An 18,042-nucleotide genomic window follows, 5' to 3' on the forward strand; every position below is an offset into this window, starting at 1 on the left:
CTCCCTCCCTGATCTTGCATGTGAATTTGCATGACTGTGAGAAGAAGTGTGCAGATTTTACAGCCAAAACATCAATTTTCAGGTAAGAAAGCAATTTTTTGGACCAAGTCTATATTTTGATTAGTACTGATACTGTTGAAGTTTGAATTAGGTAATTTGTATTAGTTCTTTAGTTAGTAAGAGTAGGTTCTAACATAAAATGTGAGTCATTTCATCTGTGCTAATTACAAACCGCAATGCTGATACAGCTAGTTAAACAATGGCTGACAGGGGTGGGGATGGTTGTAACAGCTTATAAGAAAATGTAACAACCATCCCCGTAATCACAATTCACATATTTTCTCTATCCTACTCCTTTTTTTTCAGTATGCCAAGACAGTGGGTGAGGAAACTGAATAGGGGTGTGTCTGCACATGTACTTAAAGTTGCATCAGATGAAGTGAGGCAGGGAAAAACAGTGAGGTCATTCGCCAAAGACTACTCCATCTGCCATGTGACGCTGAGCAGGTACTGCATGAAATTGCAAAACCTCAGAGAACATGGTTCAAGAAAGCTGCCCAGTGTGGGCTATGACAGCAGTCAAAAAGTCTTCGATGCACAGCAAGAGGAGGTGTTGACTGGTTACTTGATTGAGGCAGCAGACTTGTACTATGGACTCACTCCGAGTGAGGTAGGCCTACTGAGCATTTGACAGGTGCAGATTAGTGTGCCCTGGTAGGAATTAGTTGCATCAGTTCTTTATGTATATGTATTTAGGCATGGGGTACAGCTAACTGACTAACTAGTTTTACTTTCTTTTAGGTCAGGAAGTTTGCATATCAACTTGTGGTGGAGTACATCAAACACCCCCTCAAAAACCTACATACATCTGTCACCACTGTGACTCTGATCACTCTGATTAGATGGATAACACACACAGATTCACACTCAAGTTCATGTTTTATCATTTAAGACAGACAGTGTGCATGTTTGTTGTTTTACTAATTGTCAAACATCTTCCTGTAATTTTACGTGGATTATGAGCTACTTCTGACCTCCTGCTGAAGGTTTCCATTTTTATGAGTATAACATTCATAGTTATTATCAGAATATGTTCTTTAAGAAAGCTCTTCTAACGTTTGGATCCACACCACTGACACTGTTCCTCATTTAGCCATCAGTGATGAGTTATTTTTGTTCTTAGTGAAGCGCAGGAAGATGCTTTAGTGTTGGCACATGCACAATGAACCTATATAGATGCATATTTTGTGGTGTGGTCTGAGTTTTTAGTTCTTTAATCTTAGTGTTACAATTGACCCCAGGTTGTGTTACAACATACCCTGGTAGTGGGGTAGGTTGTAACAATGGCACTCCTTGCTTTTGACAGCAAATAATGAATTCTGTGATATAGTTGGAGAAGTTAAAAACATTGCTATTTGTAGCATTTGTACAAATGAGAGTACTTTGTGTCAAAATTTGATTGCCCTACCACAAACATTCTGCAAGTTATAGGAGCTGAGACAAAAAGTGTTACAACCATCCCCGGTCTCCCCTACTAAAAAAGATGAAAATCACAATAAATCTGGTCATATTGACAACTGCAGTTATGTGAAAGGGTAGTTCGTTAGTTTTGTGAGCAAGCTAATATCCAGGACCAGCTCTACAAAGTTTAAGTTACGGGTTTTGGTGACTGTTTAACTATAGGAAGTAAACATGGGCCTACACACAAGTCCACAAGAGTGAAACTTAAAACAGTAAAGTACACAACAGTTAGCTCAACAGGTACTAGAATGTTGGATTAGCAGCACATTAGCCCCAGACAGGTAGCGGCTAGCCTGGCTAGCAGTATGTAGATCACAGAGAAAATGAAGTCTGCTAGTTAACAAAACAACTGTCACAAACCAGCTGTAATAAAAACGAGTACATACAGATAATGCGCTCCAACAACTGCATTTGGAAAGAGGATAAAAGATGCCTGTAAACATTTGTCAGTCAGTTAAGTAGTAACTGATATGTGATTTTGCCAAGAGTGGTTTCTACTCACAACAGAGGTCAAACAATTGACTGCAAAAAGAGGATATCTAGCTTACTGTAGACACTCCTAGCCCTGTTGTGTTTAGAAGTCAGAAAGAATATCATAAATAAAGTAAATAAATCTAGAGCAGGGAGTGGTTATTAAGAAGACAACGAAAGGGAAGTGAAGACAGTCCTGGATTTGTAATATTCTCTTGAGTTGCACCAGATCAGTACGACAGGATGTTGACGAAGTTAACACCACTATAATAATTACAGGGACTGCATCTCCCCAGGAAAGCGACTGATAGTCTCTTTAGGGTTTAGGCAACAGGCGAGTGCATATTAGGCTAGCCTAATCAGGTCTTGATATTTAATTTGGCCATATTTTGATTTAATGAATTGCCCTCATCAGGTGTCAACATGTTTCTTCATGTTACATAGTATGTACACCTGTTTCATATCACAACGCATTCTGCAGTATACACCATCTTCAAGTTGTTACAGAGTTCAGACATCTTCCATACCAGAGCAGGACGTGGTTGTGGTTTGGCTCAGATTTGTCATCTCCACTGTGACCTTTAAATACACCCTAACCTTACCAGAGCACAACAGCCAGGTTGAATAAATTATGTTCGAAAAAAATATAAGACTATTTGCCTACCTAATAAGGTACGGGTATAGAAAAGAAAACTCCAAATCTGATTTGTCATGAAAGGAAGTGGCATTGAAAGTGAGAAACATGGGAATAAAAACAATTTAAATATAGTTATCAAAGTAGAATGCCTTTTATATGTAGCAGGGCAGTTTCATACAACCACAACACCTTGACCTTCTGCCTGCAAAAGCATTACTTCTATCATACTGTTGTACTGCACTGAAATACACACATCAGCCAGTATTGTTGAGGTAGAAATGACCCTGTGTTGCCCAAACAGAAGAGGGCAGCAGTGTAGTGTGCAAGAACAAGCAGAAGGAGAAGAAGAAGTCGGATTGAATCGACGATCGTCTACTTGTGTCTGTATTTGTTACTTCCTGTATCAAAGTCCAGCTGAGTGACTGGTCGAGTAATAACAGTTGTAAGTGATGTTTATACTGGAGCTTCACAGGTCGGTGTTTATTAATCGTTCATCGTTGTGAGAGTGTTTGACAGCAGACAGACATGCAGCAGTCTGTGGAGGCTCTGGTGAAGGTGCTGGAGTCCTACAGAGGAAGAGATAAAGTTGTGAGTACTCGTGTAGTTAACAGTAAATCCTCCAGTGTTAACCATTAATAATGCCAGAGAAGACAGTGGGCCTATTAGAAAGTGTTACTGGGATGTAAATATAAGATACATGTGCAGCAAAACTGTGATTTTCTCAGGTTTCTCTTTTTATTTACGCATCATTTTTACAGTAATGTTGAAAATGATCAGCAGATTACTCAACAATGACAATAAAATGAAAGATTCTCACTTCACAGTCCATCAGTTTTGAAGTTTTAGATGTGACTTTGTTGTGAATAAATGAATTTTGGTCCAGATGCTCTCCAGCAGTTTAGTCAAAGTTGTCAGGAGCGTTTTTTCAAAACCTGGCAGCTCAAGCTGTTCTTTTTAATTTTAATAAGCAAAAATAACAACTTGCTCAGAATAGTTACAGAGAATCAACAGCTAACACCCACCCACACCGTGCAGAATTATGCAAGCCTAAAAATACGAAAGAACTGTTCTGCAAAATACAAAAAAAGATCAGAATTACGACATCCCTGAGAGTAAAAACTCCTCTTTGATAAACAGTCCTGTCCCTAAGAGTCTCACCTCTGTTTTCTCCTCTGGTTGTGTGTTCAGATCAGGACGGTGTGTTATGGCTCTCAGCTGGTTGGAGGAGTTCTTTCCAGGAAGGCAGAAACGGACGTTTCATCGCAGCAGCTTGGGAAAAGTCTGCTGCTGTTTTCTGCTCAGCTCAGCCAGTGCCGGACGGTGCTGAGGTTGTTTGATGATCTGTCCATGCTGGCTTACTCCCACAGCTATGGGACGGGAACCGGGGTGAGCCACACAGCAACACTCCTTCCTCAAGTCGTATTGTTCTTTATTATTCAGACGGGGACAGATGGATTAGCTTGGAACATGATACAAGAGGCCTTTGTCCATACTCTTTGCAAAATGGGTTTATCTTCTGTATTTGGGATGTAGAATATGGGAAGTGCAATATGGACCACAAAATGTACTGTAATATTTAGTATGTTCTGTGCAGCACTAATGTATGCTGCATGTTTTTCAAAGGAGGAGGACGCATGCGTACGCTGGATATCAGTGCTTACCAACATGGCCGACCAGCTTTACTACCCCTGTGAGCACATCGCGTGGGCTGCGGACGCTGAGCTCATCAAAGTGAAGTCTGATAAGTGGTGGCTGTTCAGCACGGTGCTGTGGGGAACATCACTGCTGCTGGGAATACTCAGGTCTGAGATCATCTGTCCACTAACATCAAATCAAATAAATCAGTAAACATAATGGAGTGCCAAAACGAAAAATATCACTTATATGATTCAAATGTGTACGGAATTCATACGCAAGTACTAAATTACATTAAATAAAGGGATGAGACTGGATATTTCCATATTTTTCTCAAAGCAACAAGAAGTTGATCCTTCTAGCAGGTATTTCCTCTGTAGACAAAGCCTGATATTTCATATTCCTCTGTGCCACAGAGCGTCATTGTTGTTAAAGAAATACATAAAAAACACAATGAGACAAAGTGTTTTTTTGTTTTGTTTTGTTTTGTCTTTTGCTCTTTAGATCACTCCGAGTTCTGCTGCTCCTGAAGAAGAAGCTGAAGAGAAATGAGAGGGACGGAGGTGGAAACAGGTGACGTATCTACAGTTTTATCTGCTGTTAATGTAAAGAGAAAGTCTCGCACTGTAATAGAAAAGTACATCCGCGTGTTTTCCTCCTACAGTCGTTCTCAGCTCCGCAGACAGATGCAAGGGGAGGCTCTCTCCATCCTCAGTAGCATGGCTGACCTCAGTAATGCCATTCATTGGATGCCGCCAGGCTTCCTGTGGGCGGGACGATTCCCCAACTGGCTTGTGGGGCTGATGGGCACCATCTCGTCTCTGATTGGTTTGATCCAGATGAGCGCAGGCGACAGCGACCAGACGGACAGCACATAGTGTTCACCTCGCAGTGAGGAACAGATCAGATGCTCTGATGACTGTATGGATGATGTTTATTGGTGGAAATCGCTGATGCGATCAGACCTCAGTCAGGCTCTGTGTAGGGATTAATTTCAGTTACATTAGATTCCTAAAAAAACATTGTGAAAATTAAATCAATCAGACAGTGGGAGGGGAGCGTTGATGAGATGATAAGATTCCTTTACTCAGCTCTAATTTCTCAGTTAACTGCTGCAGAATCACAATCACAAACGTTGAATTTATTTTTAATGTGTTGTTACATGTAGATTTAAGTAAGTATTTACATGTCATGTTAGTACAGTGTAGAGGATTTTAGAAAGCAGGATTCCGATCCGACATGACTATTAAGTCTGAATATCGTCATGTTCAGTTGGAGGCAGCTCCTGGGTTAACACATCATACCTCTGACTTTTTCTTCTTTGAGACCATTTTATGCCTAAGGAGTCAAGTATATCTTTACACTGTGCATACTTCTTTGTCAGTATGCAAAGTGGTCTGTGACTTCATCTTGTACCTGACAGGACAAGTGCTGATTGTTGAAACAAACACCAGGTTGAACAGGTTTATGTGCAGAGAAGAAGCAACGAGACACTGAGGTCAATGTACATCTAGTTAATAATGGCTGTGTTCAGAAATCAAACCTGTGTGGTGATTTTAAGAGAGATACAATAACAAGAATAAATGAATGAGAAAAGACTGGCAAATTGTTGCCTTAGATACACACTCCGTATGCCTAATTTTCAATCTGTTGTGTTTTTCATGACAGTGATTAACAGTGTTTTTTATTAGGTCCGAGCCTTTTCAATGATTTTTAGGAGTGGACTACATGGATCAGTCAAGAAACAAATTGATTTCTGTCAGATATTTTGAAGACCAACTCACTGGTTTCACTCAGGTGTTGAAGCTGCACTAACTGTTGAAATTATCTGCGGAAATCTGATATTGCATGAAAGAATCACTAGTAAACAGCTCATAGACAACACTGATAACGTTTTATACCGAAACAGTCTGTGTTACTGGTCAAAAGCTGCTTGATATGTAAATTGGATTATATGTAAAGTTATTGTAGATAATGTAAACTAATGAACTTTTTAAATAAATTGAATTCTGTCCTCTCTTGGATCATTTTATTGACGTTTGATTGAGCAGGTCTGGAAGGTTCAGTTTGACGTGTGCAACGGGTGCCTTCAAGTGCTGACGGACAGATCGGAATTGAGAAAAAGGCATCTTGAGCTCATATAATAAACCTCGATTCATATACCTCGTTTCATTCTGTAAGAGTAGGGGTTAGTGCCTGTTGTTGTCTTCCTTGACTTTAATTATAAATCAAGCAGTAGAATAGCTAGATTAGATCAAATATCGGTTGTTTAAAGTAAAAAAAAAACTGTTACTAGTAAAGATTTTCAATTAAATAGAGGTTAGTTTGTAACTTGGTATTTGGAAAGGTGTAATGAATAGATTTTGTGGTTAAGTCACGAGTGTAGTTCTGCAGAAGAGGAAGAAGAAACCAAGAGACTGAAAGCGATGGTGAATCTACAAGAGCACCTGAACGCAGCACAAGTCCAGAGTCAGCGAATAATTAAAAGCTGTCCAGTCGACAACAGCAACAATGGCAGGACTGTTCTGTCTTATACCGTGACTTTTTTTTTTACACTTAAATCATGTGGACTTATGACATCTAACTGTGCTGCGGTTGTTAGTATGACGAATAAAACAACGCCAAAGTTTTGGAAAAGGCTCAAATCCCAAACCACGTCAACTTCTCTGTCGTGGCACCATCAGGAGTCTCTGTGTGGGCACAAAGAAGCTGACAAAGAGCTGAAACATCAGGTGAGAGCTGCTCTTTATGCTGCTTAAAACACAGTGTTTACATAGAAATGACATGTCGTGTTAACGGGCTCTTCCTTGGATGCTGCGGTTTAGGAATTAGCTAACTCGTTAGCATTGAGCTACTTTAGTTAGCCAAACTAGGCTTATTTGACTCAGTGTAAAACTGTAACGTTACTCAGGATTTGGGTTTTTTTCTTACAGATTGCAGACACCGTTAGTTTTCTAATCTCCTGTCCCTCATTGTTTAGCCCCACTATGTTCTGCCTTTAAGGGAGAGCTTAAGAGCAACTTCCAAATTCCATTAACGCTAGTTCATAATTTTACTCTCATTTTCTGAGCATGTAGGAGTCACACGTACAACCTTTTCTGAGTAACTTGTGACTCTTTAAATCAATATTGTTGTAGCATCTATCAAATTGTTACAAGCGGTGTAGTTATCTGTATAATGTATATTTTATATTTAATACGAGACAGTTTTCTTCTCTGAAATACACATTACTGCGACATAGCAAGTAAGTTAGTAGCTTGGCCGACGTGTAGGCAAAAAACACCTTTTTCTAATCAAATGCTGTGATCCCTTGTGGATCATTTATATGCCGAATTTACCAGCAGACATGCCTGATTTGTAAAATTGTTTTTATATGTTGTTTAAAGAGACTCTTATGTTTACCAATTAAGAATGCTTTGAAAAATTGCAGACTTTCGAATGAAGTCTGGTATGCGCTATGTGATACACGGGGGAAGGGAATTCCCAAGGTTCCCTGTTCCCCAGGCAATTGATTTTTCTGACTCATTCGTGTATATGTAATGGTATTTGACTGACGGTTCTGTGGGGTCTTTTTGACTGTTACACATTGTACATGCAGTCCATGTACTTTGAGCTTTTGCTGCCTTTTCTATCTAGATTGTGGTGGGGCAATAAGGACAAGGGGCTGTTTGATTACTTCTCAGAAAGTGCTCGTACACTAAAGCTAAAGGGAGTCTACTGACTCTTAAGACATTATGTGAGACAGTTTTTTGTTTTAATGGCAGTTCGATTAGTGCATCAATTACTTGAGACTGCTGCACTGTAATCTCACTTTTTCCTGTGACAGGCTTTCGTTCAGAATGGACTCCGATGTCTGCCCTGCTGATCAATCAGCCTCACCATCCTCAGACTTCTTTTGTCCTGCCAGCCTAGCTGTTGATGGAGCCTCTGAGGTTGAGGTCACCAGACAGACTGTGGCAGCTCCGCCAGGTTCAGAGGTAGAGGATCTGGACTGCTACAACCCGATTGAGCCTCCTCCATTAGACTGGAGGTCTGACTCCTCTAGTGAGGTGGGCACGCCAGACGACCTGGATGATCCCAGCTTCCCTCCCTCTGTTGAAAATCTGGACAAGGCCAGTCCAGGTGAGCCAGTATTACTACCTTTGATCATGAGTGACACCGTGGCTTCACTCGACATGTCCCAGCAGGAGCTTGTGGGAAATATTGTAGAGCCAGTCCAAAATATTGAAGAGGAATTGGAAGAAGAGGATGGAGCAGTTGAGAAAGAGGAAGGGGACTTGGAGGGTGTTGGGGAATACCAGGAAGAGGGATTATGTGAGGAGAGTAGAGTAAGTGAAGAGGAGGTTGAGGTTGCTAACAGGAGATCAGGTGATGAAGACCACAGCCGCATCCACAGCCTCCTCAACCAGCTCCAGCTGATGGGGGAAGAGCCTCACCCTAGCCGACAGACACCACCTCACCCTGTCCAGCATCAGTACCCCAGCCGGTCTGAGCTGGATGCGTGCGCTCCCTCCCTTATAACAGATGACAGCACTGAAACGACAGGACTGCTGTTCTCTGAGAGCCACCAGAGAGACCTGCTGGGGCTGCTGCAGTTCACAGAGATCAGCGCCACACACCATCCCACCTCTCTGCCCCACAGAGGAGAGGTGGATGCTGTGGTGTCAGTTTCGTACAGCCAGGAGGACGCACAGAGGTTCTGGGGGCATCATGGGAATGGTCAACAGCGGCGGCACAGGGAGGAATCCCTCTCCTCCCTGCCTGATGAGGAGTATCCTGAGCCAGTGTGGATGAAGCTGGGTGAGGAGCCTCCAGAAGAAGAAGAGGCAGCTGCAGAGAGCGAGCAGGTAAACTCCAAACTAGTCAATTTATTAAGTTTATTCTCTACAGAAGACCCTTTTACTCACTTAACCTACATACAGTTCAAACTATTAGGTGTTAAAAAGATTTGTATCAGCTTAATCCTGAGGTTGGTGTTTGTAATGTGGTAACAAATAGCAAATGTTTGTTCTTTTTAACTCGCAAACTCAATGAAAGGATCACACAAATCTTTTAAATGCTCTTGATCGACTCATCAATCATTGACGTTTTTATTTTCTTTATGTACTAGATGCAATTTAGTCTCGACAGTTCATTAAGTTCTCTTTTTGCTGTCATTGCAGAGTGCTGATCGTCCTTCTTATAAAGACGGTGAGTCACTTCACACACTTCTTTCATCATAAAGAAATGTTTTGTCTGTGCCAGAAGTCACAAAGAAATGATGCCAAGTCATTGTGTTAATGTAAATTTGTTTCACTCTTCAGTGCCTGGTCCGTGCGACCCTGAAGACCTGTTGGATGGAGTAATATTTGGTGCCAAGTACCTGGGCTCCACTCAGCTCAAATCAGAGAAGAACCCATCTACGAGCGCCCGCATGGCCCAGGCTCAGGAGGCTGTGGACCGCATTAAGGTGAACTCGTATAACAGATGCAAGATTTTTTTGGGGCATTTTTTGTACTGAAAATACCAGCTTTGAAATACAAATGTTCCTGTTATGTATGAATTAGCTTGTTGGGTTGTTGTCATCAGGATAGGTGAACACATCTGATATCAGTGTATCTTTGTGTCTCTCAGGCTCCGGAGGGAGAGACTCAGCCAATGACAGAGGTGGATCTGTTCATCTCGACCCAGCGAATCAAAGTGCTCAACGCTGACACACAGGTGTGTTTTGTTAACTGCTCAGAAGAATGTGTGTGAATGTCTTTATTCCATTTTTCATTTCTTTTCCCTTCATTCAGGGTTTTGTTTTTATCATTGCCTGTAGCACTTGATGTTTAATGTTTTACTCTCTTATTAGTAGTTACTTTACAACCACTTTACTAAAGTGTTAATACAACACATTTAAATCTGTATTTTTCTGGCTTTTGAGCTAAGAAATGCTGATGATGCATACTAGCGAAATGTGATAACAGTTTGTACAGTTAGCTTTAGCTATGGATGACGTTGGGATCAGGAATATAAATAAAATAAAATAAATGTCAAATAAAATAATTAACTTCAACTTGCTTCATCCAGAAATGAATGGCAATATTTCCAATGAGTTTGTAGTGGAGGAGTAAATGAAAAGTTGCATAATTAAAATACAAATAAAAAATCTGGGAACGCTTTATGTGGACAGCAGCTAACACATAAGGTCTGATAACATATTACAAATTACATGTGAGCAAAAAATTGATATACATGATATGAATTCTAACAAATTTTTCACAGACTTTCCAAGTTTTTGTTCCCACTCGGAGCAGCTGTTCACGTGAATCTTCCTAGTCTGTAACTAATTTTTTCAATTATTCTGAATGCCTGAATACTTAAATTTAGGTTTTATGTTCTGTTGTATAAACTTACATTAGTTAGCATTTATTAAGCAGCATTGCACTTTCTAAATTTTGCCTTCAAGCTGAGCCCTCGCAGCAAGAATCCTTAATATAGAACTGTGTAGTGATTTGATATGAGAGCTCTGCAGTAATGATGCAGTTATAGACAGTAGAGTCTATTTTCCTTCTTTGTGGTTGAATTGTCGGGAGAGTCAAACTGGGTCATCGGTCATCTACTGTCAGCTCCCACTGTGCATGGCTCATTGCTCCTCACTGCACCACATTTATGGATGTAAAATTATCACTTTTTTGGGTTTCAGTGAAAGAATTACAAATAATAATATCGACAATTTGAGCCACATAGTTTAATTTTATTTTTTGCATCTCATACTAGTTTGAAATAGACTTTAATTTATAACTTGTATTCGAACGGAAGGTTTCCTGCATTATTTCATCGTTACTGTATCAAGTTTTGAGCAGAAATCTTTTCTCTCCCTGTTGTTGCATTAAAAGTCACTTCAACAGAGCTCGTTAATGCATGCTTTTTGGCAGCTTTTTGCCTTTTTCTTATATTAAAGTGTCCTAGAATGCTTCAGTGAGAATTTATAAAGCAGGCAATAACAATTGATGAAAAGGGAATAGAATAAAGGTGTGGCAGTTTATAGTAGATTAACTTGCTGAGACTCGAAACTAACTCAAAAACCAGACCTTCCTGTCTTCTCTCTGTTTCTATTATTATTACCTCCCTAATGTCTCGTCTCCACTCAGGAAGCCATGATGGATCACGCCCTGCAGATGATCTCTTACATTGCAGACATCGGTGACATTGTGGTCCTGATGGCACGGAGGAAACGTAAAGGGCAGGATGATGACTCAATCTCTAGCTCTCCCTCTTCATCCTCCTCCGGGCCTCAGAAGAAGTGCTTGATGATCTGCCACGTCTTCTCCTCTGAAGATGTGAGTTAGTCCATCGAAGGGTCTTGAAACCAGTGTGACGTTTGATTTAATGTGTTTGACTCATTAGCTCTCATATTGTGAAGACCAGCAGCTGTGGGGCAGTTCCTAAAAAAGTGTTTCCTGCTCAGCTTTTATGATCTTGGTAGTGGCCACCACTTCATTGTGTCAATTCACTTCTAGTCTTAAGCCCTTGGCTGCAAAACCCACAAATGGGCTCACAATTCAAGACATTATTTAAGCGTCTTTTGATCCCCTCAACACCGCATCTCAGATCAAATGTGCTCTTTTTCGGCCGGATAACAGTTTCAGCTTCAGCTTGGCCTGGTTTCCTTCCCCCAGACAGCCAGCGAGTTCTTCTGAATGTAAAAATGGTCTGGCTGTCGTCCCAGTTTCTCCCTGTTGGCAAGACTGAATAGGAGGAGGAAGAGTTTCTTTTTAGAAACCAATTAGCTGTGGGATACTGAAGGCCATGAGGCCACTGCATTTACTGCTAGGTTTTCCCAACTTAAGTCTGCTTATATGAAAAGCTTTAGAGTGGGTAGAAGCAACTAAGCGAGTGAATTTAACAAATAGCTGATGAAAATGAGAAAAAAATAGATCACCTTTTATAGGAAAGTAGGGAACCTTTTCAGACATGATGCTCTATTTTTTGTCGTTTTAGTTTGAGGATGTGACATGTTTCAAATGTACTGTTCATTTGCTTTAATTTGTTTGTATGAAAATGGAGGATAAATAAGTGCAGGACGAATATTTATTCCCTAAATGTTCCCTAAACAATAATATGTAAAACCTCCCTGGAGACATGATAACAGAGTTGAAACCTGAGTCATTTTTTTTTCCTCCACCCTGTCTCTCCATCCAGGCTCAGACCATAGCCCAGGCTATCGGTCAGGCGTTTGGAGTAGCCTACCAGCAGTTTCTTCAGGCCAACGGCATCAAGGCTGGTGATCTGAAGCCTGGAGAGTACAGCGAATACCTGGAGAGTCAAGAGCTCTACAATGGAGACCTGGCCCACTTCTCAGACTCTCAGAACATCAGAGATGTAAGCAGTGTCCATTAACATATGTCATTAAGATGCAATTTGATGTTTTTCAAAAATTTACAAGGCACATATGAGGTGTAGTGGTTAAATGCATAATTTAAATCATTAATCACTGATGTTTAACTTTAAAGGAGAATTCCGGTATTTTTAAACATTGGCTTTATTTTTAAATATTCTGGTGTGTAAATGACAAATAGATCAGTAAATTGTCTCCGCTGGCACCAGTGAGACGGGCTGATTGTCCAAGTCCCCGAGGGCAACTTTGACTGTAAAATAAGGCCACTGAAAGTGCTCAATTTGTTTTCATTGAGAAGCTGAGATTGTTATTCAAAGTGTCTGACAACATTATGGAAAATATCTCTACTAATGTTGTCACAAAACTGCAATTTAAAACTTCGATCCAATACTGTAAAAAATATTGATGTTCTATACCACGGAGAAAAACTGACACAACATCAGAGCATACAACTTTCGATTTTTATGAAATGATAAATATAACAATGCTTGTGTTAATTTACTGCTGGAGGAGGCAGGCCTATGTGGGCACTGCAGCGGTGCATGTGTCAATTCGCTCATAGAGAGGAGAGAGAGAAAGCACAGCTGGTACGGGTGTATCTATACTGGGGAAAACGAGTATTGGAACCATTTCAAATGATTAGAATCGATATGTATCAACATTTCAATATTTCTGACAACATCAAAGTTATACAGCTGTGTTTTTCATTCCTGGTCCTCGTGGATTTGGAGAGAGCTACATCGTTTTTTTCTGGTTAAACAAAAAGGATTTTACTCTAACAAAGGTCTATATCTGTAGGGCAGAGTTTTTAATCCTGTTCCTGGGGGCTTCCTGCCCTGCATATTTTAGATGGTCCCTGCTCCAACACACCTGATTCAAATGAATGGGTCGTTATCAGGCTTCAGCAGACTATGATGACGAGCTGATCATTTGACTCAGGTATGCTGGAGCAGGAAACATCTAAAATTGCGTTTTTGTTTAACCAGAAAAAAACATTGTAGCTCTCTCCAAATCCACCAGACTCTATTTACAAAAACAGGGACTCTTGATCACCTTGATACACACTTCATTCAAACTCCGACAGAAACAAAATAAAATTCACCAAAACTATCTTGATTTGTCGTTCCATTGTTCCGACACCAACAAACTCTTGTTTGGTCTAAATAAACTCTTAATTTACTGCATTAGATGTAAAAAGATTCTGGCTCTACACACTGTTCTCTAATGTTTGACCATCCTGCTCCTCTCCTGATATTTTCACAGCTAACGACAGACTGATTGTGTGCAATAATATTTGTATTTGATTTGGAAGTTACAGCTGTATTCATTGCACACATTCTTAGCTGTTCCTGTAACTATAAGCTATTCTATCTGTTGTCCGGGAGACAGGGAAAGAAATCTCTGTTAAGAAAACTGTCTTCGGCTGTCACCTATCCTGGCCACATTCGACACCTGCCTATAAAAAAATGCAATAACAAATATATTACAAAAAATATTCCAACTTTGTAGGGAAGTGATTGGCTAACGGGCTGAAAACACTTAATTCCTGTGTGTGTCTGTGGTTCAGGTGGTAATCACCAAGGCTGCTGGAGAGATCTTGGGTCTGGCGGTGGTGGAGTCAGGGTGGGGTTCCATCCTTCCAACGGTGGTGGTGGCCAACCTCCTTCACGGAGGTCCTGCTGAGCGCAGCGGCGAGCTTAGCATCGGTGACCGCATCATGTCCGTCAACAGCACCAGCATGGTGGGTCTGCCCATCACCACCTGCCAGAACATCATCCGGGTAAGACAGGGACTTACAATCATAGGGATTTTAATAACAAAAACTACTTTATCAACAATAACAAAGAGTTATTATTATTATTATTATTATTGTTATGGTAGAATTTTAGATGTGGCTTCCGAAAAAATGGCTTTAACACTGTATGCTCAAGTGATCTTGCCTTTTTCACAGCAAATGTACTGTCTTGAGTTTGCACTAGATGGCACTGTGTTGCCATGCTGTGTGAGTGTACCAACACCAGTACTGATTTGAGAGTGGATTCAGACATTATTTGAGATTTAAAGGCCAACATCAGTATCCATCACTTGTTTATAGCCAGTATTTGGTGCTGTTATTCATTTTTTAATTATTTTTAATCTTGTTTCATCCTGTTATGGTGCAGCAGAACCTATGAAACATTTACCTGTGGTGGACACAGTATCCTAAACACCTGTATAAAGCCATGTTCTGAATTTTATTATTGTGATGTGTATAATGTTAAGTGTTTTGAGGCTGTGTCAGTCAACTTTATGATAATCTGTGATTTGAGAAGACAAATGAGAAGACAAATGACAAATGTTTGTAGACCTTTAGGGAGTAATGCAGCTCACATCACTGGGATGAAGACTGAACTAACAGCAAACAAATATAATTGTTTTTATTCACTGCTGGTTGTAAAACGATTCGCCCCTGGGGATGTTAAAGTTTACCTTGACCTTGATCTTGATCTTGACCTTGAAAATAATATTTCCAGTAACTAAAGTGGTTTATCTGCTGTCAGACAGGAACATTAGAAGAAAACTCAGTGAGGAGATCAAGGGTCAAAGCCACTGAACACTGACAACACATTCAGAAAAGCTGCTGTGACATTAATGTTTTAATTTAATGATTGTTTTTATTTTCAGGACTTAAAAAGCCAAAAGTATGTAAAGCTCAGCATCGTCCACTGCCCTCCAGTCACCATGGCGATTATCAGGAGGCCTGATCCCAAGTTTCAGCTGGGCTTCAGTGTCGAGGATGGCATTGTAAGTCAATATATTAATATTTTCTTGTTGTCACAATTATAATATTTCTATTTCATTTTATTATCTTTATATACAGTATATCATGTTTTATTCCTATATTTTAACTTGCGTTATTTATTTCTTTGACTCTCCTTTTTCCTCACTTCTCATTTTGAGCATTGTTGAAGTGAGCTAAAGAACAAGAATTTCATTGCCAACGACTTCGCTGTACTAAATAACTACATCTCACTCTTTCAGATCTGCAGTCTGATGCGGGGCGGTATAGCAGAGAGAGGAGGCATTCGTGTCGGGCACCGCATCATCGAAATCAACGGGCAGAGTGTTGTCGCAACACCACACGACAAGATCATCCAGATCCTGACGAATGCTGTCGGAGAGGTGAGGAGTCCTTACATGCACAATAAGATTTTACCTTATCATAAATGTATTACAGTCCGATTATAACATATTCTGTTTGAATTTTTAATTTGTCTCTCTGTACAGATTCACTTGAAGACCATGCCAGCCTCAACTTATCGACTCTTAACAGGACAAGAGCAGCCAGTGTTTCTTTGAGCACTTCCTGCAGCATCAAGGACAAAAATACTGCACAGTGTTCAAGCTACATGAACTTTTTTGCCAAACTCAGAAAATATTATGCAATTGATCACACAGCATATCACAAGCTGTTTGTCACACCACTGAATGCAACAAACTAGTCTAGCTATATATTATTTTTGAGATGAAAGTACATTGGAATTTTATTTTGAAAGATATTTTAAAGCGACAGGGATAGATGGTAGCTCTCAATTTATATTTATCTGATATTTAACATTTCGGGCAGTAGCGAAGATGAAATAATTCATAAGCGGAACATTTTTTGACTTCACTAACTTTTACATGGTGGTGATGGTGTTGAGTATACTGTTCTGTAGAGTTTTTGGTCTTCCAGCCTTGTGTTTTGCCAGTGTGCCTGAGCTGAACGTGCTTGCAGGGGAAACCTTATTGAATCAGGACAAAGAGTCTCTGTATTTCATTGTGATGTACTTCCAGTCCCTCACGTACACATGCATATCAACAAGTGTCTGCCACTCACTTCAGAGAGAGCTATTTAGTCAAGTGCTCTGGTTCATTCACACAGTGCTTCCCTCACTGTGCCTGACGGGAAGCAGATATCACGCACAGTTAAAGGTAACTGCCTTTTTTGATAGACAGATAGACAGATGCATATATTTTTAAGAATTTGCTGTGTGGGATGTTCATTAAAATGATCTGTAAGATATCTTCTTGATGTTATTTATTGACAGCCGGCGGTTGGTGAACAAGTTTCAAGATGCAAAGTAGCTTTTGTGTTAAAGGCGATATATAAAATTAAATCATTTTTAAAACAAACTACATGCCTTTTTAACGTATGAGCTACAGCTACTGTGTATCTAAATTTTGAAAGGTCTTTATGCTGTCTTGCAATAAATGTATTTTAAAAAGCTGATATTAAATCAATAAAAGCACAGTTCTATAAGAAAATGTAATAATTGAAAATGTAATTAATATTTTCACACTTTAAGTATAAAATGTAATCAAATACTGCTTATGCTAATAAAGTAATGCCTTTTATTTATGTGAATATTATTATAAGACAGTTATTATCTAAGGCAGTGTGAGCATGCAGATAACACGGCTCTGTCAATGCCTGGCCAATCAGTCGCCTTCATTTACCAAAACATAAACGAACGCCAATCAGATACTTTACCGGCTGCCCTGCCCCCGCCCCTGGAATGTACTTTGACCAATCAGCGTCGCTCATGGGCGGGATTTTGTACAGCTCACACTTGCTGTTACAAACAGGGAAATGGAGAGTCAATGACAAGCTGCCGGCTGTTGGTGTGTCCGATACGGTGAAAGGAGGTTTTATCACCTGTATTACAGAAAGGTAATCATTAACAACAGCTTAACGAGTCTTGGGAGCATGTAACGTTGTATATATTATTTTCGAAAATGTCATTTTAAACCGCTTAAAGCATCACTGTAACATGCTAGGAAGAGAGAGATTGTAACGTTAGCTTAAAGTTTCCTTCATAGCTGTTAGCTTAATATGTTGTTAATGTCAGCTAGCAGTTATAAACAAGTGTTGAATTAACGGATAATAATAGTATTTAAATTGTGCTTTTACTTTACTTTTTATTTTAATAAGTTGCTTCACAAATGAAATGCCGAAATGTCTTCATATTACAGCTTATGTCAGTGTGTAACGTTGATTTTGACTGGTAAATATTTTTGTGTAGGATGTATCATTACATTAGGAACAATATATTAAAATCCAGTTATCACCTGTCTCAGAGAAAATACCGTGGCTACCAAACCTGTATCATATACCTGTGCTTGCACTTGCAAAGCCTTGAAATGTAAACAGATGTATGCTTTTAAAAAAAAGGAAAAAAAACTTTGATTTTGAGGTTAAACAGATTTGCAAGGGAAATTAGCCCAGCCATTGCAAGGAAGAAGCGACCACACTGTGAATGCGTTCACAGAGCAAAAGTAAATGTTTAAAAGACTTAGAGTGAAACAGGTAAGCTGTTGGGATCAGGAGGATTTCAGGATGAAGCAAGGGATTGTCTGTCTTTAGTAGATCACAGCAGGCACACAAGACAAC

At 39.9% G+C, this 18,042-nt stretch overlaps 2 protein-coding genes across 2 annotated transcripts; both read left to right on the top strand.

Moving 5' to 3' along the window:
* Window positions 1-3,073: 3,073 nt before the first annotated feature.
* Window positions 3,074-6,281, top strand: pex11g (peroxisomal biogenesis factor 11 gamma). The gene is made up of 5 exons (XM_073476312.1): window positions 3,074-3,217; window positions 3,818-4,015; window positions 4,253-4,431; window positions 4,769-4,837; window positions 4,929-6,281. Exons 1-5 carry the CDS (start codon window positions 3,155-3,157, stop codon window positions 5,140-5,142), a joined length of 723 nt encoding a protein of 240 aa, XP_073332413.1. The 5' UTR covers window positions 3,074-3,154; the 3' UTR covers window positions 5,143-6,281.
* Window positions 6,282-6,430: 149 nt separating this feature from the next.
* LOC141005225 (amyloid-beta A4 precursor protein-binding family A member 3) lies at window positions 6,431-16,674 on the top strand. Its single transcript, XM_073477025.1, has 11 exons — window positions 6,431-6,996; window positions 8,091-9,111; window positions 9,427-9,454; window positions 9,568-9,713; window positions 9,878-9,964; window positions 11,383-11,571; window positions 12,434-12,613; window positions 14,197-14,409; window positions 15,294-15,413; window positions 15,651-15,791; window positions 15,897-16,674. Exons 2-11 carry the CDS (start codon window positions 8,104-8,106, stop codon window positions 15,966-15,968), a joined length of 2,184 nt encoding a protein of 727 aa, XP_073333126.1. The 5' UTR covers window positions 6,431-6,996; window positions 8,091-8,103; the 3' UTR covers window positions 15,969-16,674.
* Window positions 16,675-18,042: the final 1,368 nt, after the last annotated feature.

Source organism: Pagrus major, chromosome 11 (assembly GCF_040436345.1).
Source record: "Pagrus major chromosome 11, Pma_NU_1.0".
Classification (NCBI taxonomy): Eukaryota; Metazoa; Chordata; class Actinopteri; order Spariformes; family Sparidae; genus Pagrus; species Pagrus major.